Source organism: Bombyx mori, chromosome 8, assembly GCF_030269925.1.
Source record: "Bombyx mori chromosome 8, ASM3026992v2".
NCBI classification, from domain to species: domain Eukaryota; kingdom Metazoa; phylum Arthropoda; class Insecta; order Lepidoptera; family Bombycidae; genus Bombyx; species Bombyx mori.
Window position 1 is genome coordinate 323,527 of NC_085114.1, and position 26,044 is coordinate 349,570.

At 39.1% G+C, this 26,044-nt stretch overlaps 1 protein-coding gene across 1 annotated transcript in view; it reads right to left on the minus strand.

Moving 5' to 3' along the window:
* Positions 1 to 18,971, minus strand: part of LOC101745899 (putative inorganic phosphate cotransporter) — a 36,012-nt gene extending 17,041 nt beyond the window's left edge. Inside the window, exon 1 of the mRNA XM_004925314.5 lies at positions 18,604 to 18,971. Within this exon, the coding sequence (XP_004925371.1) occupies positions 18,604 to 18,646 (43 nt within the window). The 5' untranslated portion in view covers positions 18,647 to 18,971. The remainder of the gene's footprint in view (positions 1 to 18,603) is intronic.
* Between the last annotated feature and the right edge of the window lie 7,073 nt (positions 18,972 to 26,044).

The window sequence follows — 26,044 nt, forward strand, 5'->3', positions numbered from 1 at the left end:
ATAGAACCCTCGTCTATCCACCCACCGCGCACTCCCGGGCATCCTTTACGTAAATGTTCCCGAAGAACTAATTTTGAATCCATTTCTTTCAGAACAAGTGAAAAACATCTATCAATGCAAACCTTAACTGTTTTGAGGTCTTGCATTATTCGTTTATTTCATGAATGATAGATTACTGGTGGCCCATAGGCCTTTCCAGTTTGACCAGGACAGGTGGGCGAGCTAAGGCTCAACCATTAGTAAGTCGCTAGCAAGAGCTAGTAAGAGCGGATGCTTAGCCACAGTGCATTTTCTAAGCTATTCTGCCCATCAAGTAGGATCGCATGATCGCAGGGCAGGTGGTACCGGCCTCATTAAAAAGATTTATAGTTCGATAGAAATACATTAATGATCGTTTTTGAAACGTGACGAGCAATCGTAGTGCTGCTAATATATATCTGACGCACTCGCTGCCAATAATAATGACAATGGCAAATTATGCCCAAGTACAGCTTAATGGTTGATCTGACAACACGACTAATTTAGTATCAGCTGTGTTCTCCTGCCAATATTCAGTTTTGTTTGAAGTATGGGCAGCCTTTATGTTAATTGTTCACACCTTCAATAATTTCGCTAAGTTTGCTAATTGGCAACTAGCCTCGGTTCCGTTGAGTTTTGTCTCATCCAAGTTTCTGGCATCAGTTGTGGATCGCTGGGAATTTTTATTCGACACGAACCCAATATTCCCTGCTTACCACAGCCAACGTTTAACCGGGAGTCTAGCGATTCTCTCATGTTCCAAAATAGTAGGAAAAGCGAACAACAAAGAAGTGTATAAACTAAGAGCTGACTGCTCAATAGTTCATGGACAGCACCACTAAAAGTCCACTACCCACTCCATGAAGTCGTCTCAATATCATGGTAGTAACAGCGGTTGTAGCTTTCACGTGTTATTTTGTGAGTTTGACTTTTATTATGAGGCGTTATTCCTTCATCATGGAAGTCATTTGTAAACATGTGGCCATTTCTGGTGGTAGAACCTCTTCTGAGTCCGCATGGGTAGGTACCATCACCCTGCCTATTTCTACCGTGAAGCATTAATGTGTTTCAGTTTGCAGGGTGGGGCAGCCGTTGTAACGATACTTGAGACCTTATATATCAAGGTGTGTGGCACATTTACGTTGTAGATGTCTATGGGCTCCAGTAACCATTTAAAACCAGGTAGGCTGTGAGCTCGTCCACACATATAAGCAATAAAAAAAAAATCGAATTTACTTACAAAAGTTCGTACCTGGTCTGCGACAGTCTTATCTATTAAGCTGTCTCTGTCCATCTTGTCGACAACAATAACATAACAATTTGATAGAACATTGAAAGTGTTCTTTTTTTGCTTCACGAATACCATTTCCATGTAAATTCTTCTAACCAGTACGGATAGCTGTCTGCATAGGTTGATTTAATTTGGCTCCTCGCGCACCCGTAGTTCTGATGTATAATGTTATTTGATTACTGTCTTCCTGTCTTAAACGTAAATATATTTTATTGTTTTTTTTTTATTGCTTCGATGGATGGACGAGCTCACAGCCCACCTGGTGTAAATGCGCCACCCACCTTGAGGTATAAGTTTTAAGGTTTCAATTAGGTATAGTTACAACGGCTGCCCCACCCTTCAAACCGAAACGCTTCACTACTTCACGACAGAAATAGGCAGGGTGGTGGTACCTACCCGCGCGGACTCACAAGAGGTCCTACCACCAGTAAAGTTTCTTGTACAGATATGCATCTACACGAACGACACATTTTATTTTAATGTGCAAGCTATATTATGAGCTGATGTTTTTTGAGTAAATAGGTCTTATATTTTCATCTTGTGCCAGTAGGCGATTGGTGCTCAGAGGCTGGAGACGGATGCGTAAGATAACAGGGACTCTGTTCACAAGTCTCCCGGATCACAGCCTCTTAACATTGTTAACATTGAATGCGTATGAAGGAAGGATATATTGCTGTCTTCATAGACCGTAGTAACTTATGTTGCATATTGATGACATACCTTTTTCCCCTACTTATTTGCTGGTAGTCTAGTGAGCTAACGGGCTCAACCTGAGAGAATTTGCTAACACTAGTCCTAGCAAGAGTAGTGCTTCGCAGAATCTACCACCGGATCCGAATCGCGACCCACTGAGAAGATCCGGCGAGAAACTCAGTGAGCTGTAGTAACTAGTGGTGATATTGTGATACAGGACGCCTCCAATTAGGTTACCATCAGAAGATATAGAAGCTAACGACACTTGGTAAGCTGATATAAGGTTGCTGGGAATGCGACTACTCCGGGTCCGTATCGCAACAGTATTGTGTCGTGTCCAAAGACAGTCACGGCTAATGCAGCACAATTTAATTGAGACCTCAACCTCGTGTCTCAAGGCGGGTCGCGCGATTCACCTCGTGATGTCCATGCTGAAGTCGGATAATTAGATGTGGGTCATGATTTCGTCCGCTACTAGCTATGTACTGGTAATTTAAAATGAAATATGCAAGATGGACCGCAGTCTTCCCATTTACGTTACAATTAATCCCAACTTTGAAACAAAGCCAGTTACAAATCCACAATAGTCAGATTAAAAGCTAAATGCAATGTGAATTTCAACTAAAATTCGCTTTCGGTTTTCGTATTTGAATACCATTAATCCGGTTTTGTTCACGGTTTAACAGACCCGGATGTAACCGGTGCGGAACCGGCCTCGTCCGGATTAGGCCGGTTCTGACAGATGTTGCGAAATATTAAATTAGTTTTAATGCTCTCGTAGTTCAGAAACCATATATAACCCAGAGTAAAAAAGTCGCTCGTTACGGTTCGAGCATGTTTCAATATACAATATGGATTTTAATAAGGAGTGTTTCTCAGTTATGTAAGCACCAAACAATCGACAATCAACCGGGGAGAGGAAGCTAATGTTTTTTTATTTATTTATTGCTTAGATGGGTGGACGAGCTCACAGCCCACCTGGTGTGAATTGGTTACTGGAGCCCATAGACATCTACGACGTAAATGCGCCATCCACCTTGAGATATAAGTTCTAAGGTCTCAAGTGTAGTTACAACGGCTGTCCCACCCTTCAAACGGAAACGCATTACTGCTTGACGGCAGAAATAGGCAAGGCGGTGGTACCTACCCGCGCGGACTCACAAGAGGTCCTACCACCAGTAAATAAAGTTATTAGTTTATTTTATTGCGTTGACGGTTGAAAGAGTTAACGGCTTTCTGATATTGAATGATTACCGAAGCCCTTAACCCTCACTTCACGGTGGTAGCTGCTCCACGATAGAATTACCCCACAGTCCCGTGGCTGGCCCGGGCGATTGCATATTATGCGATGAACGTGCAATAATGTAATGTTATCGATAATTCCAACATATTGTTATCTTATCCCGTATTATCAGTTTGTTTATTGCATTGTTTTTAATTGGATATTACTGTAGCTTACGATATACTTAAGATCGATAGAAAATGAAATATTTCACAATTAGTTAAATACTTGTAAGATTTTATCGGTATTGTTAAGAAAACTTGACCTTATTGTTTTTTTTACGGCTTTAGACAAGTGGATGAGCTCAGCGCACAGTAAATGCTAAGTGCGTTACAACGTAAGTGCATTTTTATTGAAGTTATAGAATTTTATTAAATAACGTCTTCATCTTTTTTCCCTCAAGGATTCTAAGTATTTCATAGCACAAACAGTTATTTTGTTATATTCATTGTATTGTGAAAACAAGCTCACAGACCCTCTGTTGTTAAGTGGTTTTACCAGAGCCTATATGTATGATCGAGTATCCACGTTGAGACATGTGGCCGAAGTCTTAATTGTATTTTTTAACGGCTGTTTAACCCTTTAACCCTTTGACTACCATGTAGGTCACCGGTGCCCTACGCGGCGCACTGAAGTAATTACGTCAATTTCCGTTACTAAGACGTTTGGATTGCCTAACTGTCCCTTGTACTATTTGTTAATCTATATTTTAGTCTTTTAGGTCTCTTAGAAATAGATTCATTCTCAGTATCTTCGGATTCATCTTTCCCAGAGTCTACTAGATATTCCATCAACAGTAAATTCAAATTCAAATTCAAATTCAAAATCATTTATTTCAACTTAGATGTCAGTATGACACACTTGTTGAATGTCAAAATACAAATAACAATGTTAACTCTACCACCGGTTCCAAAAAAAGCCACAGTCCTGAGAAGAACCGGCGAAACAAACTCAGCGGGCTTTTTTTTTTTTTGTAACTGGAGCGTTAGTAACTGAAATCGACACAATTACTCATGTGCGCCTCGTAGGGCACCGGTGACCTACATAACAGTCAAGGGGTTAAGGCAAACGACACGAGCTCAGACACGTCAGAACGATGCGGTGTGATTCTTGGTTACATGCTAAGTGTGTTATTGTGTACGGTCCCGGGCGCGATAAATTTGTAATTCCGAAACAACGAAACCCGTTGAAATTTCCTAAACCCAAAAGTTATATTCCTAAATAAAGAGCTTCTCGTGTCACTGTATCATCTATAAAGTAGTAGTCGAAGTGTAGATCCGTTGGGATGTATAATCACTACATAGTATAAAACAAAGTCGCTTTCTCTGTCCCTATGTATGCTTAAATCTTTAAAACTACGAAACGGATTTCGATACGGTTATTTTTAATAGATAGAGTGATTGAAGAGGAAGGTTTATAATAATATGTATAATAACATCCTTTAAATAGTGGAGAAATCAATAATAAATTACAGTTTCCGAAGCGAAGCGAGGGCGGGTCGCTAGTTATTATTATAAACCAGCCAACAATTCGTCATATTTACTACAGCAAATTCAGCCGCCGCCGCGGCGTTGCTTGGTATCTAATACAATATTTTGTGTTATTTGAGGCTTAACACGTTAACTGCCGTGTAGGTCACCGATGCCCTACGTGGCGCACTGACGTAACTATGTCGATTTTTGTAACTAAGTCGCCTGGATTGTCCAAATTCGCCTTATTTTGTTTGTTAATGTATGTTTTAGTCTCTTAGTAATATATTTTTTCTCAGCATCATTCGAATTCGTCGCTCCCAGAGTCTAGTAGATATTCCGGCGCCTTCGCAAGCCGATTGAAGAGAGAGATCGAAATAATTACTTCAGTGCGCCACGTAGGACACCGGCGACCTATATGGCAATTAACGTGTTAAATTATGTTTATACGATATTTCATTAATTGCTTACTTGGGTGGACGAGCTCACAGCTCAACAGCCCACCTGGTGTTAAGTGGTTACTGGAGCCCACAGACATCAACGACGTAAATGCGCCACCCGCCTTTTAATATAAGTTCTAAGGTCTCGAGCATAGTTACAACGGCTGCCCCACCCTTCAAATCGAAACACATTACTGCTTCACGGCAGAAAAAGGCAGGATAGTGGTACCTACCCGCGCGAACTCACAAGAGGCCCTACCTCCAGTGCTAAATTTACATTATCAGTATAGGTAAGAGTACAAGTCACTTCAATGCCACAGCACCGCGGTCAGATTAGAATCCTCAAGTTAAATGTGTGTTGTCACAGTGAGTGTCGCGTACCGCAGACATAGGTACAATTATATTCGGTAATTGATAAGCGGAGTGAATGCACCGCGCGTCCTCGGGTGCGGCCGTAGTGAGGTCGCGAACTGGTTTTACGAAAACGGACTCGCTAATATACTGCCGGTCACATTCTTTTGTTTGTTTGCATTTAATTGTCACATCCACAATGTGTATACACGATTTTAAGATAAGTAATAATAATTTACTTACAAGCAAGTGTGTAAATCTCACAAAGAAGCCAATAAGGATATATATCCAGGATTATAACTTTTGTAATTGAACATTGTAGGTCGTATTTGGTTCTAATGTATTTTAGTCCACTGAGTTTCCCGTCGGATCTTCTCAGTGGGTCGCGATTCCAATCCGGTGGTAGATTCTGCAAAGCACGGCTCACACTAGGGTTCGTGTTAGCAACATCGTCAGGTTTAAGCCCCGTGAGCTCACCTACTAGCCCAGCGACGCTGACATGGTCTCTCTAGACCATCAGCTTAGGTAGGAAAAAAAATGTATTTTAGATACGCGATCATTTTAAGGACAAGACCTCATAAAAGCGATTCTTTTTAAAAATGCGTATATGCCTATATTTTAAATAATGGAGACTACAAGATCTAGATCAAAACTATGTCAACTAGAAGACTAAGATTTATAAAAAAATGTAATCAAAGTCATATGTTGTACTTGTTAGAAGACAAGGTAGATCTGGGGGAACTAGAATTAAAAAAAAATTAGTTAAAATAAAAATTAAAAAATTTTAATTCGTAAAATTATGATTTCTCTGTAAATCAGGGGTACTTTTCCGTATCCAATTCGGTAATTCGGTTGATACTAGTATTAATTGTCTCCAACTTTAGATTTGTTTTAGTATTACCAAACTTTTCAATATTTTGCACCTTCTAAGTTCACGGTGGACGGTATTTATTGACGAAATAGTGCTAACCGAAAGCGTATTAAAGTAATGAAATGCTACTTAAATAGCAAGTGGATCCACATGAGTGCGTATAGTCGCCGGTTGTCACGATTTCCTATCGCGTATCGCGGTATTGAAAGGTTACGTTCCGGGTTGGAAACTAAACAGTTCACATGTCACTGTGTAACTACGTATTCTTGTATTTGTGTACTTCGCGAATTGAATGTAATGTTTTTATTACAACTAGTGATCGCCTAGTGGTCGAAATTCGACCATAATTAATTGAAGTTATAAGTTTGAATATTATTAGGTTCTATTGTCAAAGATACTTCTATAATTACATATTTCGCCAAGACTACACTATAGACCAATAATATTAAATGCAAACAATGTTAATCTATTCTGGATTAGACCACAGACTTTAACAATAAACAAAAGAGTATACATGCGTGTGTGTGTCAAATAGACAATAGACAATAGAAAATAGACAGCGTGTTTAATATTTCTTTCTATTGATTTCATTAAATCAATAGAAAAAACATTAAGGAAACACATTTATTTTAATGCATAATTTAAAAAAAAATTAGCATTCTGCACTGCTTCTCTATATTCTTTATAAGTGTGGTAAATTTAATACTCATCTGTCAGCGCAATTTTCGTAAAAAGGGGTATAAAGTTTTTGCTTCACGTATTAGTTTAAAGGTAGGTGCACTGATTGTTATTTGTTGCGGAATCCACGACTGATGTAACTGTGAGATCCCACAGTTCTGCCTAGAAAACGGTCTATAGGCATAGGAGGCATTTGGAATCATATCGGTCTTGAGTTTGTCTCTGTCTAACCATATTAGACAAGTATAAGAATGATGATGATTTCTAAAAGAATCGCCACACATAGCCCTGCTCAACGCGCGCGGGCTCAACCCAACAATAACACAAGTCGATAAATGAATATTCTACTGCACTTAATTATTCCCCTTCCTGAAGCTTTCTAGATCTCTTCCGCGTCTATCTCTTACAGTTTTGGATTATACGTATCAGTTCTTGTTCAAAACTATGAAAAATTAGTGTATCCTTGCATCACCACCGCATTAAAATTTGAAAAACAGTTAAAACGGTCCCAGTTTTGGATCAGAAGTAGTACGATATATCGGTTTAGACTTTGGTATTGGCATTTTCTGTTAGTTCAGGATATATGCGAAGGTTTTTTTATTACATTTCGAGGTAGACTAGCATACGGCGCACTTATTGATAAGTAGTCAGAGCTGCCCGTGGGCGTTAGCAATGTCAGGGACACAAGCCACTGCCTGTTACTTTGAGGGAAGCGACCCGAAGAAAACATTTTAAAACTTATTTTCCAATTTCTCGGCACCCGCGTCCCTTCTTTACAAAAAAAATTGCCGACTAAATTTACAATTGTTTTGCAAATCTTCGAAATTAATTTGGACAGTCTTGTCATAATGCCGGCTTCTAAATGTTGGAAATACGTTAATCTCAATAATAAAGCATTCAGAAAGCAATATCCGGTCGAGATGAATGCTACGTACTAATCCGCGCTTAGTACACGCGCACTGACTGACAATATGAAACTGTATGTTTGTTTATTAGGCGTACGCTTCTTAATTACTCAACCGACCATCGTTAAATATGGCATACGCATTGTCAAAGTTATAGAAAAAAATAGGGTATTCTTCATCGAGAAAAAGTACTATTCCTATAATCTATATATATAAAAATGAATTGCTGTTCGTTAGTCTCGCTAAAACTCGAGAACGGCGGTACCGAGTTGGCTAATTTTGGTCTTGAATTATTTGTGAAGTCCAGAGAAGATTTAAAAGGTAGATAAATATGAAAATACTCGGAATTAAATAAAAATAAAAATTTTGTTTTTCCTTTGATGTGTCCCCCGTCGGACGGATTCCTTTTGTTTGTTTTAAGTTTATTTTATATAGCGACCCGCCCTCGCTTCGCTTCGAAACATTAAAACACACATGAAACAAAAAAAAATTTTTTTTAAATAAAAAGTAGCCTATGTTCATCAGGGACAATGTCGCCTTCTAATGGAAAAAGAATTTTTCAAATCGGTCCAGTAGTTTCGGAGCCTATTCGAAACAAACAAACAAACAAATCTTTCCTCTTTATAATAGAAGAATAGACATAGACATAGACAAAAGTTTAGGTCTTTTATTTATATATTGAGGCACTACGAAGTCTGCCGGGTCAGCTAGTATATAATAAATTTCTTTGCTACATTGACGCGAACAAAGCCGGTTGTAAAATCTAGTACACAATAAAATCTTGCTGAATTCGGGCTACGGCCCTCCTCATGTTTTTATTACGCTCTAAATAGTAATCGTTCTCACGGCCCACTTGATCTTAAGTAAGCCCACTTGAATCAGCACAAACGGACAGAAATGTCTAGACTAAGGTTTCTGAGTGACTTTTTGCTCGAAGTCTACAGTTGGAGATATGTACGCCTCAGAGTCGTAAAATGATGAGCTACACAATAATGTTATATAAACGCGTCATTGCTTTATTTGTATTGAAAAAGGAATCAAATAATACGAAGAATAGAGGTCTGCTTAGTTTTGTTCGCCGATTTTGCTTCTTCTAGGTAGGTACTATGATTTTTTAATCGGTTTAACATTTTTTTAAGATTCGTAAGTTATTTGGGTTGTCAGATCAATTATTTTAATTCATTAGAATAGGCTCTAGCCAACCTGATGTTTAAGTGGTTACTGGAGCCCATAGACATCTACAACGTAAATGCGCCACCCACCTTAAGATATAAGTTCTAAGGTCTCAGTATAGTTACAACGACTGCCACACCTTTCAAAACGAAACACATTACTGCTTCACGGCAGATATAGGCAGGGTGGTGGTACCTACCCGTGCGGACTCACAAGTGGTCCTACCACCAGTAATTACGCAAATTTTAATTTTGCGGGTTTGATTTTCATTACACGATGTTATTTCTTCACCGTGGAACTCAATCTTGAACATTTTTTAAATACCTACGTATTTCATTAGAAAAATTGGTACCCGACAACACGACGCACGATTGGCACGACGACTTCAAAAACCCTGAGAACTAATAATGGGTGGTGTTGGAATCAGATGCAATAACAGAAAAATCAATATCGTAATCCACACTACCTACTAAAGTTTATTGCACAGCGCGCAATGTAACACAATAACGTGAAGCCGTTGCCAACGCCTCGCGGTCTTGCGGGTAGGGACGTACCTACCTTCACCCTTGCGGTCATACAATACGCGCTACCATTAATACTTAGGCTAAAAGCTTTTTTGAAATAAATTAGGGATCCTTAATAAAACTCTAATAATGTAATCCAAGGTGTAAAAAAATTACCTAAAATATTCTTTACATCGCGTGCCCTGCGAAAACTATTCATGATAGAATAAAATAATGTACTGCGACTTTGTAGAACATTATTATTTACAAAAAGCGTCGCCACGGCATATGTCTCACTATTGTAGTTATGCCGCAATAAATGTTCGTTTATTTAAAAAAATAAAACAATGTCAAATATCGTTGAAAATTTTGTTAAAAACCCGAGCGGAGCCGGAGCGGGCCGCTTGTATAATAATATTATTTCAACTAATAACATGCCTAGATATATTTATTTGTAAATTCAAATATCCCTTACGCCGTTCACTGTTACTTCTTCAATTGAATACAGAATAGCCCAAATAGACGAGGCACCGGTGTTCCGCGGAGCTGAGGTCGCGATAACGTGCACATTGTCGCGCACATTGTCGACCCAGCCAACCGTGAACGTACGAGATTATAATCACCGGAAACGTTTTTAAGCAAAACATTTAATTGAAATAAATTTTATCGGTCTTTATATAATCTTATGTGAGAGAGAGTTTTAATTATGAATGTGGAAGGCTATACAGAAGAGGTAGACCTAAGAAGAAATGGATGGGTTGCGTGAAAGGTATGTGTTATGTATACGTGTAAGAGGGGAGTGAGCGAAGAAATGGTATATGATAGAGGAGTATGGAAGGAAAAAACATGTTGCGCTGACCCCAGGTGACTGGAAGAAGGGCGGGAGAATGATGAAATGATGATAATAATATGTAATAAATATGTCATTTTTTTTTTTTTTCCCTACCTAAGCTGATAGCCCTAGCGGCTATGTCAGCGTAACCCTAACTTTAGTAGGTGAGCTCACGGGGCTCAAACCTGGTGACGTTGCTAACACGAACCCTAGCAAGAGCCGTGCTTCGCAGAATCTACCACCGGATCGGAAACGCGACCCACTGAGAAGATCCGGCGAGAAACTCAGTGGGCTGTGTCTGAGAGTTAATTTACTCGTCGAGCCCTTCGTCGCAAGCGACGGGTTCGACGAGAACGGTGACCGGTGCTTGAAGTACCTAAAAGCACCGTTATAGTGGATCGGGTGGATCCGAGATGACGTGAATATGTCGTAGTGTCCAGTAAAAGACAAGTGTTTGTCAAAATATTTCCTGATTGCGTTATGGGTAGACTAGCTCATTCACCTGCTATTAAGACACCTGAGGCCAAAGTGACCACAAAATGACCATAACGGAGTTGGAGTCCAATAACCAGTACAAAATTTCCTAAGAATTTTAGTTTTTTTTCTCGTTTATAGCCATTTAGTTTAGGTTCCCGTAACGTTGGACATCAGATCGATCGTGAGCTCATTTGCTTATCAATATTAATATTAATATTATTTTTGGAACGAAGTTCCTTAAGGGACAATGCGGAGGGGTACCCTAACCGGGAAAAAACGTCCGTAATTTAAATGTTTTATTAGGAATGTACACAGTGTACGACTTAACTTTGTAATAACGTACAAAAAATAACATATTTTTTTATCATTCATTGACTAGGATCTCAGAGCGTTCGTTTGCGCAATACACTAACTCTTATGCAAACAACCGTGAATGAAGCGTACCACAATAAGTTCGCACATTACCGAATGGCCGTATGTTGTTGCGAAATCTCCAGTTTTATTTTCTTTATACTTCGAATAGAACTTAAAATTAATATTTTTACAATAAGGAACTTCGTTCCTATCCGGTGTCCCACGACACCACACATCTTTTTTTTATCTAATAAACATTTACGAGATGAATACTTATGATGACAATGATATTTGACAAAGATCAGTTGCGCATCCTGTATTCTAAGCAGAGTCGTGCCGTCACGCGAGAGTAGATATTTTTTATCCTATTTTTCGTCAAAGAATGTTTCACTTGAAGTTCAATGCTCTGTAGGTTCAAGGCTTAAGTTTCGATTTAAGTTCTTATGTTCATTTTTTTTATTGCGATCTATTTTTATTAAACACAGTTTTTCTTTGGTTGAATGGCTACATCAGCTTTCGATCGATCTGATGTCAATTCGAATGCAGTGGTCGAGTGCCACACGTCAGGCTGAAACTTCGATGGTCCCAAATGGAGCCACTATGGCCCACTATTTCCTTGTTCCAGTGGACATTTCCGGTTCTGATTTTATTAGTAGTGAAGTCATGTCCTACTTCCTAATGTCCACTAGAGCCACGAGGCGTGGAGGACCGGGCTGGGATGCAACAACATTATTCAAAGAACGATCGGAAGACCTAGGGCTTATTTCGATTGTCCGATAACATTACACGTACATAAGCAAAGGTTTAACGACAGCACTACTCTCACCTCCTGTACCCTGCCAACGACTCCGGAGGTCAAGAGCAATGCTCGATGCTCGAACACCAATATCCAGTAGGGTGCAATCTGAAGGTTACACAATTACAGTTGGTTCTCCAAAGGTGCCTCCGTGATTCAGAGCAACTTCCAACTGAGTTATGTTAGGTTCTTTCAACAGCCAATCTTCTGTAAGCTGCAGATTTAATTCGAAGCCAGGTCTGTAGTTTAAGCACGGTAGTAATATTTAAATCATGTTACTATACCTACTCTTATTGCGTGAAATTTCAACATGAAAATTACATTAAATTTCTTTTTCAAATTAAAGAATTTAGTTTGTAGTTTGTAACGGATTGAAAGAATGATACATTTATGGGGATATAAAAAAAAATTGAGGGAAAACATTGGAGCTCATTTGTTTCTTAAGCGATTCAACATAAATGCTATCCGTCACCTCTAGAAGTGACGTCAGAGTCTTTAATGTATACGTGACGGCTGATCTCCGACCACAACGCATGTCTGATCCGCGGCCAAACTGGGCTGGGATAATGGTACAGTCGTACAGTCGCGCGGGCTCACAGTCGTGGCATCAGTAAGAATAGTCATTTTAAATCTATAATATAAATATACTCAAAAAAGTTTGATTCAATTGAAACCAAAAATTTAGTTGCAAGTCTTAAAGAAATTCAAAGTTATATAATATAAAGTTATCATCAGTTCAGGTGCGGCTTCAAAGAAAACTTCGCGGAACTGAACGCTACAAAGGGCAGTAAACTAGCACAATAATTTGTTCATTCATAACGAAGGGGAATGGCCGTTGTTTGATAGCTAATTTTCCATTTCCCTCAAGTAATCGACCAAAATTGTTGTTTCGTAAAATAAGAAGAAGTGCATCCAAAATAACATATCCCACCTTTAGATTAATACAGATCCAACTAAAAAAATGTAATTTTTGGAAAACAACGTATAACATTTTCAAACCGAAAAGTCGTAGACGAAGGGGATGGAGTGAAAGAGACCGATGGATAAGTTTGTCCCTTTTTAAGTTACTTTTGGTCATTTGATTATTGAGAGTCGCTGAAGGGGTTCGTTATAGGTCCATTTTTGAATTAAAGTCGTAATCCAAAAATTTCGAAATCTATCTCTATAATTCTAAAGGTGCGATTTTATGTAGTTTAGCTGAATCGTCAAATAAAGCTGTCATCAGCTTCGTTAATGAATATGGCGCGCTTTCTGCCTGTGGTAAAAGTTATTAGGGGCTTACTAATTTATTACGTTCATTATTTTTGAAATGAATTCTTGTTCCCTTTTCCCTAGCTTTTTACGAGACTGTAAAAATCAGTTATTGCCAGGTGACTACTTTAGCGTTCTGTTATTTGTGGATTCTGAAACTTACAAATACGTAATCGTTATCAGATAGATCATTTTCATACAAAATCGTTCCAGTGAACTACGTGTCGATTTGTCGATTTAAAGTCCGATCATTTCCAAGGACGTTATATGAATAGTACCGCCAAAACAAATAACAGTTTGTTTAAATAGTCTAAATCACGCGATAACCTATGGAGTTCCTATTTTAGATAACGCGAATAGGATTCGGTATGCCATTGAAAAAACACAATGAATACCGAACGAACCATTCTGGCTCATTGTACATAGCAGCGTGGGTTATGTTGTTATTAAGTGTTTAATTGGAACGAAGTTCTTTATGGGACGAACCCTAACCAGAAAAAACGTCCGTAACGTAAGATTTTTAATATTTATGTATAGTCTTAGTATGATGGCTATACAGTGTCTAATGTATAGTCTACGTGATGATTGTTATTAGATATTGTTCATATAAATAGCGGTATCTTTGTATCTATTACATATTTTTTATAAATCACTAGCTGTCCGGGCAAATATTGTTTTGCCATATATAAGATTTCTAGGGAATTCCTAGTGTAGAAACAAAAACTAACTTATTGTAAGTGTGTAAGGATGTGGTAAATGAGTGAAAGAGGCATGTAGCGCTGTGAACGTTGAGGGAATATATAATAAAAATAACAAAACCTCATTCAACCACATAATACCTCATTATAACAAAAAAAAGGCCAAATAAAAAAAAAATGTTAGGGGGGACAACCCTAATCACTTAGGGATATGAAAAATAGATAGTAGCCGATTCTCAGGCTTACTGAATATGCATAAAAAATTTCATGAGAATCGGTCAAGCGGTTTCGGAGGAGTATGGGAACGAACATTGTGACACGAGAATTTTATATATTAGATAGTAAAAAAAATAAAGTTGATAACTTTGTAAAGTACTTTATTTTATTTTATTTTTATCAATAAAAAAACCATAATAAAAAATGTATACCCGAATAATTATTTTCTTTATACCTCGAATAGAACTTAAAATTAATATTTTTATATAATAATAAGGAACTTCGCTCCTATACGACACCACACATCTTTTAAGTTAAGTTTATAAATACCTTCTCGATACAGCAGCCATTATCTGTGTTGCACCCTCAGAGTTGGACGATGGCACGAATCGCATCATTATTATATTCATTACAATGTAGATCAACTTAATGTCGCTCCGAATCAAATCACTGGCAAACTATCTCAAAAACATCGCGCTATTTAAAATCATAATTGCACGTTCTAACCGCATCAAAAACATATTCGAATAAACATTTCTTTTAAAACACTTCTTCTTTATATTAGCGTAATAAAACAAAATTAATGTTATCATTTACTTATTCTGAAGTTTCCGCGCAAACTGGATAGTATTAAAAACGTCACGCGCGTCTGATTCCGCTTCTAATGTTAAAGCCATTTTAAAATTCCAACCGATCACTCGACTGTGACATCAAACTTAGGGATGCTGCAAAAATTACAAAACCTTTAAAACGAATCAAAGAACAATGTCGTTTTTAATCAAATATAATTATTTGTGTAATGATCGATTCAATTATAAACAACAAGAATGATTGTAAAATGGATCAAGTGTTGTTATTTATTGCACGTGTGTCCTACACGTGACTGACTCCGCGAGCTTGGGACTTGATGGAACTGCTTCGCGTTGTTAACACAGCAGGCAGACAATGGAATTCACTAGGTGTTTTTATTGCGATTATTTATCGATGTTATTAATGGTTTTATATGACAACGACTCCGGTTAAGTAATTAGCGATAGAACGTTAGAAATGATAATTAAAACAAAAGGAATGGATGCCGATGTCGATCACATGTGATTCTGATAAAAACAATTCATCACAGTGTGATCAGAATTCGTTACAATGAATTCCGATAATTGTTATTGTTGCACACACAGAGACAGTACCTACGGACTAGCAAGGTGACGACGACCCACCTAGTACTAAGCAGTTTGACGGATAGCTATCATTCAATACAAGATAATTGACAGATGCCTGAATCTCGCTTACGACATTTTCAACATGTACGAGTACATATATACAAGTTCCGAACAACAACATTCGGACCGTCGGTCTACCGAGCAATATCACCCGCTCGGTGGAAGATCTTTCCTTTGTCGTATATCCCTACAAGTTAACAGGACTATCATCATCATCACAACGTGAATACTGCCGGTCCTCCTAAGACACGATATCAAAGTCTCTCTAGTATTCTTCAGCTGCTGTCCTACTGTTATCTGCTCTCAGCCCGATAAGGGAGAACACTTCGTGAAAAAACGTAACACGCTAAGAGGTGGTATCGTGGGATCATGTATACCCTGTTTTCAGAGTGATACAACATTATCCGATGAGATTAATAAAGCATTTGTTTATTAAATTATTTATGGTCTTTTAAATTGTTGATACTGACATTATCTATATTATTATCATACGTAACCAAAAGTGATTATCACAAGTTCGTTCACACTGATAGGACTGTGCGTTTGATGATTTGTGATTAACCTGTCGATTCGGGTTACACTTATGTTAACACTCTTACATTCAGTAGCTTAACCTGTATCTGTCTATACTAGAGGTCCCGCAGTAGTCGAAATTCGACTATAATTAATTGGAATTGTAAGTTTGTACACTATTATGATTGTATTTTATACTTCTATAATCACAAATTTCTCCAAGACTACACTATAAAAATATTAACAAACAATATTTAATCTATTCTCAATTTGACAACAGACGTCAAGAACAAAAGTTTGACAATAAATAGTATGCATGCGTGTGTGCATCAAATACATGGTATGTAGTGTGTGTAATGTTTTCTTTATTGATTTAATCTTTTATGCATTATTTTAAAGAAAATTTTAGCATTGTGCACTTCTTCTCTATATTCTCTATAAGTGTGGAAAATTTCATTCTCCTCCGTCCGCGCAATTTTCGTAAAAAGGAATACAAAGTTTTTGTTTCACGTATTAATATATATAGATATGCATAATATAAATATATAAACAAGAGTATGTACTGCAATATTTAAACATAATTTTCATTGTTTTCAAGACGTCTGATTGACCGACGACAAAACAATTATAATATTATTACTTTGGCCTTACATCCTGAATTCACAAGGTTCACCATTGGATCAGCTGCTATTCAGTCATACTTTAAAAAGTTTTATAACTAAATTTACCTATGCTAGTTTAGGTAGGCAGACGGGTGCATAGTACATCTGATGATAAGCGGCTACAGAATTTTATGATAATCTTTTTTTTATTTTTTTTATTGCTCTGATGGATGGACGAGCTCACAGTCCATCTGGTGTTAAGCGGTTATTGGAGCTCATAGACATCTACCACGTAAATGCGCCACCCACCTTGAGATATAAGTTCTAAGGTCTCAGTATAGCTACAACGGATGCCCCACCCTTCAAACCGAAACGCATTACTGCTTCACGGCAGAAATAGGCAGGGTGGTGGTACCTACCCATGCGGACTCACAAGAGGTCCTACCACCAGTATAAATCTAATTATCATCATCCATCTTAAGACATGATGGAGTTTTGATTATGATGTTTAGCGGCGGTCACATCCTGTAAGCCGGAGCGCACGATGCTCTGCCTTAAAATGGAGTAGGTGAACCCTCCGTGCAGATACCCGGCCGGGCGTTGTACCAGAAATTTACAAATACCACTTAGCGATGTTATTGCCTCATCTTAGACTGTCATTCGGGACAACGTGCTACATACATATTTGCTTAAACAAAAGGTACCTGTAGCTGCCCGCGGTGTGGTCGCCCCCTCGGTCCGCAGTGACTGTACTGGTCGTAGACTATGAGCCCGCGCTGATCTTACCGCGGTGCTAGTTAATTTTGCCGCAAGGTCATCACACTTTCGCTGCCTATTCGTTGGCATGATCGAATCAAACGAGCAAATATTTCAACAACGCGACGCCGGATACAAAACATATAATAAAAAAAAAAAACTATTGTAATGAGCTCACGACACGATTGAGTATTGTATGTCGAGTGTCGACACGCTGTTACAGTAAATCAACGAGAGTGAGCTCTGTTCACGAGAAACCTTCGCGATTATATGTTTCTGTTAGTTTTCTAAATCGTGATATTCCTCTGAGTGTCCGTGATCACACATACTATCATCCTGTTCATCGCCTTTCATTTCCCGAGCACAGCAAAGACTTCTTCATATACGATAAAATTCATTTATTTAAAAGTCAGTGTGCTTGAAAAAAAGTGTTATTGTCGTCAAGCTTTAAAAAGTGATTATCGGCTCACCGTGTTCTCATTCTTCGAAAAGCTATTGCGAGAATCTAAGTAATAAATACGCAGTGTAGTTCACTTGTAGTATTTAATTTGAAAACTAATTAATTTGGAGGGATTTCATGCATATTGCGCCAAATAAGTAAAGAGGCTCACGTTCCACTCGCTGTAAATGGGTTAGGGGTGCCGCGAATACCGCTACCCACCTCAAGTCATGAGGTCGAAAAGTTTTAATTGTATCGTATAACGGTTATCCTGGCCTTGAAACTTTCGCGGTAGAGATAGGCAGGACGGTGGTGCTAACGCACGCTAATATCAGGGTCGCTGCTGCCCATCCACTTAGTGGCCTTTTATGAGAATAGCGGGAGAGATTTGGAGGTGTTGTTCCAGGCCCACTCCCGCAGACAGAGTAATAATACAACGGATTATTGTACTCGTATATTTTCCGAACTAATACAGTCGTAATGTATCTTTTTAACTGTAGTCTACCCACTACACGCCTGTACATTAATATAAGACTGTATATTTGTTAAATTCGTAAAAGTATGGAATTACTGGTTCGGTTGGTATGGCTTATTGTAGGCTCGTACGACTAGGTATTAGCATACTGACTATTCTTTTAAATTTCTAGGTGGATCGTACCATTTGCTTCGTATTATCTATGAGAGCCACTTTAAGTCAACTGAGCCGTGAGCTCTTTCACCGGTCTATGCAATAAAATTCAATTAATCAAAAATAAATAAATAAATAGTAGTCGCTTACCCGGCTTGGAGGGAGTAGTTTCTGCTTCATTACTATCGGCCATTGTCACTGTCACAATTTAATAAATAAATAATTAATCACTCGTTTCACTTTCGAACTTCGTACAGTATTCGCTTATATTGTTACAGTACAATTTATTTAATTATTTTTTTGTTACACTTTCGAATTTTTGTATGTAACATTTATAGTTTCGAGTAACATTCAATTGGTTGGTGCATTGAATGTATTTTATTTTGTATGAAGTGTTTATTTCCGATGTGGTTGTGGTGTGGTTGGAGGCTGTATCGGTAGGAAGTGACCGGCGCGCGCGCGACCTGCCTGTGACTCCGCCGTCCACTCCACGACTGTTTATATTTAAGATGACAACTGAGTTTTGTCGCGCGGGTCCGCTTGCCTTAATTACTTGGTTTTTTTAAAAAATGTATTTCTGAGTATTGGATTTTGAATTTATTTTTATTGCTTTAATGAGTGAACGAGCTCACAGCCCACCTGGTGTTAAGTGGTTACCCATAGACATCTACAACGGAAATGCGCCACCATAATTTTGCGGGTTTGATTTTTATTACACGATGTTATTCGTTCACCGTGGAAGTCAATCGTTAACATATATGTTACGTACGTATTTCATTAGAAAAATTGGTACCCGCCTGCGAGATTCGAACACCGTTGCGTCGCTATATACGAATGCACCAGACGTCTTATATTTTAGGCCACGACGACTTCAAAACTAACTTATTATTAACTAACTTATTATTTGCGCTGACAGGAGTCCACAGACATCACAACGTAAATGCCGCCGCCCATCTTTATACCTGTAAATTCATAAAATGAAACGCACAAACAATCTCAAGCACTTTATTTTAAACTATTAGAACATTTTATGTGACGTCGTCATATCACTAGCGATTTAATATTATCTATAAAAAATAATTGTAAGTTTATCAGCTACATACGTTGAAGATAATCGAGTCGCGGTGTGAGCCCCACTCATCGATACGATTAACAATTTTTTTTTTTTTTTTTTTTTTTTTTTTATGATTGAAAGTTTACTGGTGGCCCGAAGGCCTTTCCAGTTTCACCAGGAGAGGTGGGCGAGCAAAGGCTCAGCCAAGAGGGGTGGGATTTGCTAACAACTGCCCGAGCGCCTCCGAAGGAGACCTAACAACTCAAGAGCAATTGTTTCGCGAATGAATCTACTACCGGATCGGAATCGCGACCCGCTGAGAAGATCCGGCGAGAAACTCAGCGGGCTGATGCATGGGTTAGGTTGCACGTCGACCTCTTTGTCGAGTTCGACGAGTACGGTTACCGGGGTCCCTAAGCCTCCCCCTAGTATTAGAGCTGAAGGCATCTAATGCAAAGGTTATTGGATCTGATGGATCCGTAAGGACGTGTCTAGGGCGTCGACGGTGACTGGCTCCTGCATGATCAGGATTCGGGGAGTAGTCAGCGGCGGCAACGATAAGGCGATTATCATGACGCATAGCCTTATCGAAGTATCGTTCCGACGCTGACTTCATGTATTTCCGAATTGATTCGAGGCCCAGGTCGTCGTGTAGGTCAACGTTCCTCACGAACCACGGAGCCCCGACAGCTAACCTGCAAAAGCGGGATTGTAGGGATTGTAGGGTGTCTATGTGTGTGCGGGCCGCGTGAGCGAACACCACACTCGCGTAAGTCATGACGGGCCTTATGCAAGTTTTGTAAAGTGTCACCTTGTTCCGAAGGGACATTTTACTCCGCTTACAGATCATGGGGTAGAGTCTACCGAGAATAAACGCGGCACGGTCACGGACTGATTTTATATGCGGGCGGAATGTCATCGATGCATCCAGGGTAACGCCCAGGTACTTGACCTTCCTGGCCCAGGGTATGGGTTGTCTAAAGAGAGTAATCGGGGGTGTGAGATTCCTCCTCCTAATCCGGGAGGAAATCCGTGTGGAGCTTCCCCTCTGAAATAGCACCGCAGTACTTTTCGCTGGGTTGATGTCTATGCGCCATTTTCGGAACCACTGTCCTAGGGCTAGGGCTGCGCTCTGAAGCTTCTTCGCGATTAGGGACTTATTTCTACTAGAATAGTAAACAGTCGTGTCGTCGGCGAATAAAGCTAAATGGGTCGGCGGCGACCGGGGAACATCGTTGACGAATAAGCTAAATAGGAGGGGTGAGAGGACAGAGCCTTGCGGGACTCCAGCTGTGAGAGGTCGTGGGGAGGAGCGGGTTCCCTCGACTCGATATCGAAAAGAGCGGTTCGACAAGAAGTCCCGTATGATGAGCACGAGACTATCCGGCACGCCCATGTTGAATAGTTTGAAAATCAAACCATTGTGCCAGACTTTGTCGAACGCTTTTGCGACGTCGAAGAAGAGAGCTCCCGTGTATAACGGTTTTGGTCGATTAAGCCCCACAAGAATGTGCTCCGTGAGGCGGTGCACCTGTTGAACGCATGAGTGATTTGTACGGAATCCGAATTGTTCATCGATAAGAATGCCCTTGGATGAGACGAAGTCTCTGAGGCGTTTGTAGAGCAGACGCTCATACAGTTTGCCTAGAGACATGAGGAGGCTAATCGGGCGGTAGCTCGTCGGATGATTTTTTGGTTTACCGGGTTTATGTATGCCGATAACGTCCGCTTCTTTCCACACCGCGGGAAAGATACAGTTCGCCATAGCGGCATTGAAAATAGATGCCAACATCACGATGAGTTGGACGGGTAGAAGTTTAATAACGCGGTTGGATATACCGTCGGAACCGGGAGCCTTGCGAGGACGTAGGTCTTTGATCAAGTCTTTAACTTCCATCGGGGTGACGATTAACAATTACTTATCATTGCCAATGTTTATTTTAATTGGTCAATAGCTAACTTAGTGGGTAATTTTACGGACGACCATACATCAGGAGCTGAATGGCGCCATCCACCTGGAGACTTGAGCTCGAAGTCTTCAATACACTTCAATCCAAAACACCTGACTAAACAAGATCCTATTTCTGCTGGAATATACCTCTTTAGCATTACCATTTACTTTTAAGAAGTTCATGTCCTTATAACAATATTTTATGTATATAGCGGGCCTTATTTACGGTAGGCAGCGGCTTGGCTCTGGCAATTGCTGAAGTCCATGGGCGATGGTAACCACTCACGATCAGATGGGCCGTATGCTCGTCTGCTTACAAGGGCAATAAAAAAAAATAACACTCGCGTTGTAGTTTCCATGGACTTCTCTAATCACGTCTGTCCATCCTAGCTACCTAATGAAATCTAGAATCGTATTATTTTTATTTATTTGAGAAAGCTGTTACTTACCTGTGAAATTTCGATAGATTCAGATGCAGGGCATCACATTGGAGTGTAGTGGTGGCACGACCTCGTCAAGGCATGTTTACTTAAGAAATTTCCTGCCTCATAAAACGTAATAGGAAACAGCGCGCAAGATGCTGTCAAAGAAAATAACTATCAATAAACAAAATCGATTAGAAATTCAATTAAATATCAAGTTAACAATCATTATACTACGGTATACAAATTGATTACAATCAACGGATCGTTTTATTGGCAACTACTCGTATTTTACAAACACTCCATATTGACAAGTGAGCCTTACATTTCAAATCACAGAGGCAGACACAAAATAATATTTATTTATTTTTAGTGTTTCTGTAAGTAGGCAACCTCATGTCATACCTGATGGTAAGTTGTCACCGCTACTCTTCGACGCCGGTGCGAAATATGTATTGTCACACTTTTAACAAGATAATTTGAAAATCATATTAAAATTGAAATACGTACTTAGCAAATGTTCACGATTGACTTCAACGGTGAAAGAATAACATAGTGTAATAAAAATCAAGCTCGTAAAATTATCATTTGCGTAATTACTGGATATCTTGTGAGTCCGCGCGGGTAGGTACCACCGCCCTGCCTATTTCTACCGTCAAGCAGTAATGCGTTTCGGTCTGAAAGGTGGGACAGCCGTTGTAACTATACTGAGACCTTAGAACTGATATCTCAAAGTAGGTGGTGGCCTTTACGTTGTAGAGGTCTATGGGCTCTAGTAATCACTTAACATCAGGTGGGCCGTGAGCTCGTCCACCCACATAAACGATAATCTCTATATATAAAAATGAATTGCTGTTCGTTAGTCTCGCTAAAACTCGAAACCGGCTGAACCGATTTGGCTAATTTTGGTCTTGAATTATTCGTGGAAGTCCAGAGAAGGTTTAAAAGGTGAATAAATAAGAAAATGCTCGGAATTATATAATACAAACAATTTTGTTTTTTCTTTGATGTGTCCCCTGTCGGACGGATTCCTTTTGTTTTTTTTAAGTTTATTTTATACAAAATTGATTGAGGCACTACGAAGTCTGCCGGGTCAGCTAGTAATAAATAAATAAAACTGCAGGAATTTCCGTACACTTGTAAAACTTTAGAATAAGCTACATAGTCGGAAAGGGAATGTCCCCGATTGAGGAAAAACATGCACTCAAATATCTTGATAAATTATTGTGAAATTATAAAATCTTGCATCGACACAAAATGAGGGATCGTATTGTACGTCATTAGAGGGCTCGTGGCTCGGTGGCATCGTGCACGCTCTTAATACAGCGGGTCGCAGATACGAGTCAACTCCATCTTAATATTCAGTTTTATAATTAGATGGGCCTTGTTAGTTTTACGTATATGTATGCCACCACCATCTCATCATGTGGGGTCAAGGACTCGACTGCATCAGAAATGACTGTTCTACCTTCTGAACCAGAGCACGACCACTTCGTGGCTTATGATCAAAATTGGGGATCACAAAATTGCGCAATTACGTCAATTTTTAAACAGTGCGATTTTGATTTTGGTTTGGATGCCGTTCGTAAACATAATTAAATAAGGAACTTCGTTCCAAAAAAAACCACTATGTATATCACGTTTTACAACGGCAAATAATACAGAAACTAAATTATAGATGAGTAAAAATGAGAAATACGCTTGTAAACTAGGCTTTCCGGAATTTTTTGCTCCTAGCCCAAAAAGAAAACCCCAATAAAAATGCACGACCAACACTTCCGCAGGTCCCTAATATCCTCAACAGATCACAAATTAAGTCTTGAGGTAAAACAGTAGATAAAGCCAAGAGGAAAACACTTCAAATATGTATGTCCTTTGCGTGCATTAGATTTTGTATTTCAATTGTTTGTTTGCAGATTTCGAGTCAAATTGAAAACGTGTGCTCGCGCTCTGGTCGAGAATTTTAATTCAATTGTGACACGGCTGAGGTCACGTAGATCACTTCATTATAAATGCCCATCTAAATCTAAGGTGAAAAACTTGCGTTCTCATAATTTAGGGGTAATGGTTTATCCAATGCAAGTAACGTTTGGAATTAAAGTTTCAAGGGGATTTTACGCAAATCTCGTAATATGGTTTTTTTCCTATCTATTTTGATAGCCTTGAGAGGCTATATCAGTGTTATCCTACCAAGCAGGTGAGCTCTCGGGGCTCAGACCAGAGGTGTTGCTAACACTGGCCTTAGCAAGAGCAGTGCTTCACAGAATCTACCGCCGGATCGGAAACGCGATCCATTGAGAAGATCCGGCAAGAAACTCAGTGGGCTGCGTTTATGGGTTAATTTACGTGGACAGTGACCGGAGTACTGTGGTAGGACGTATTGTCAGCGCGCTCGGGCTTGTTTCTTCAGCGGCTTCAGCAACATTTCTTTACTGCTAGTAGCCAACAATACGGTTGTGGCTTGTTATCGTATCTAGGATAGGCATTATTCCAATGCTGAGGCCCGAAGTTGATTTCTCAAGTCAATGCACGGGATTACGGCTATGTCGGATGGACTCTGTTTATTGGTCCTTATGAGGCAGCCTCAAGGCTAGTTACCTTTCTGAAGATTAAACTGAAGATTAAGATATTAATTCCTTCGATCGTTAGACATTTCCTTATATCCGAAGGTGATCGAGAACATCCGAGAGCATTGATATTTATGACTATAACACTGTAACGACGTGATCTTGTATGTATTTTATTGATTTCATTATGACGGTTCTCGTAGTCTCGCGGAAAACAAAATTTAATTTACAAAAAGATAAGTGTTTATTTAGGAAATCTGCACCGTAAAGCAAGTAAGGTATTATGGGATCGTGGTTAACCCGAACCGACTGACTGTACCCTCATGTATTTAGATGGACTTGATTTCGTGTTGAGTTCTTTTCGACCTGTTTGATTCGTTACGGTCTGCTAGAGGTCAGAACATGAATGAAATATCATCGTTGACATAACATCATAATATTCAGTATTAAATAGCAACTGTCTGACCCTTAAAGCCAGAATAGCTGACAGATTTTAGCATTAATAAATATATTGGAAATTTAGATAGATAAGTATGTGCGGATACTACTTATACAAGTGCGTGTGGACGGACCGTGGAGAAGCAGTACCATTAACCCAGAGACCCCGACACAGCTTCTTGATTTCCAGACAAGCAATTTTCGATATCACCATTATGAGCTGCTCCACACATTGTCACATAGTATTATTAAAACAGAAGAGTATGTGTGCGCGCGTGACACGTACTCCAAAATAACTAATTAATATGTTAGAAGCATTCTGTTAACGCACTCGCGCACCGCAAACATCACGTCCTCAGGAGGTAGGCATGGATTAGCTTGCGTCATCATCAACTTATGATTTATAGTAAGATATAGATATAACGAAGCGGGATAGGATTACTCGTTATGAATGTGGTCACGCATTGCCGAGAACTCAAAATAACAGTTGAGACAATCAACACAGACGTTTAATTTCACTGTAGCAAACAAATTTACAGAGAATCACTTATGATCAAACGGATCGATTGAGATTGGCCAATTGACGTGATTATCGTGATTGAAGTGACCAAGTAACGACCTCCTACAGAATAATGGCGGTCCTTTTTTTACCGTAAAACTATGCCTCAAATTTAAATTGTCAAACAGCCTCAAACGTCAAACCGTCGGAAACTAGTGTTGTCATCGCTGTATCGACTTCACCCAAGTGAACTTCTTGACGTTTTCGACTAAACTCCATTGATAACATTTATTGAGACTGCGACGTATAGATAAATGCAGGTACAAATATCATACTATTTAAAAAAGAGTCATTGAAGTAAAATGAGAGTGTTGATATCAAGCTGATATGTAAAACACACATTGGATACTCGACATACTAATAATTTTTTGATGAGTTGATTATCAAGACTGTTTGAAGAGTTAAATCTTTAGCGTTTCAGCAGCTACTTGGTTTTCACTAATACAATGTTTGATTATGATATCATATTAGAGAACATAGGAAAATTAGATCCTTTGAAACAAAGAAAATCGAAAGCATAAAATTTTATAAGGGCTCGGAGGCCTTTGCTTTGTAGAGAGAGCATTCAGGTCTAAGAAGATCCGCTGTATTACTGATCAT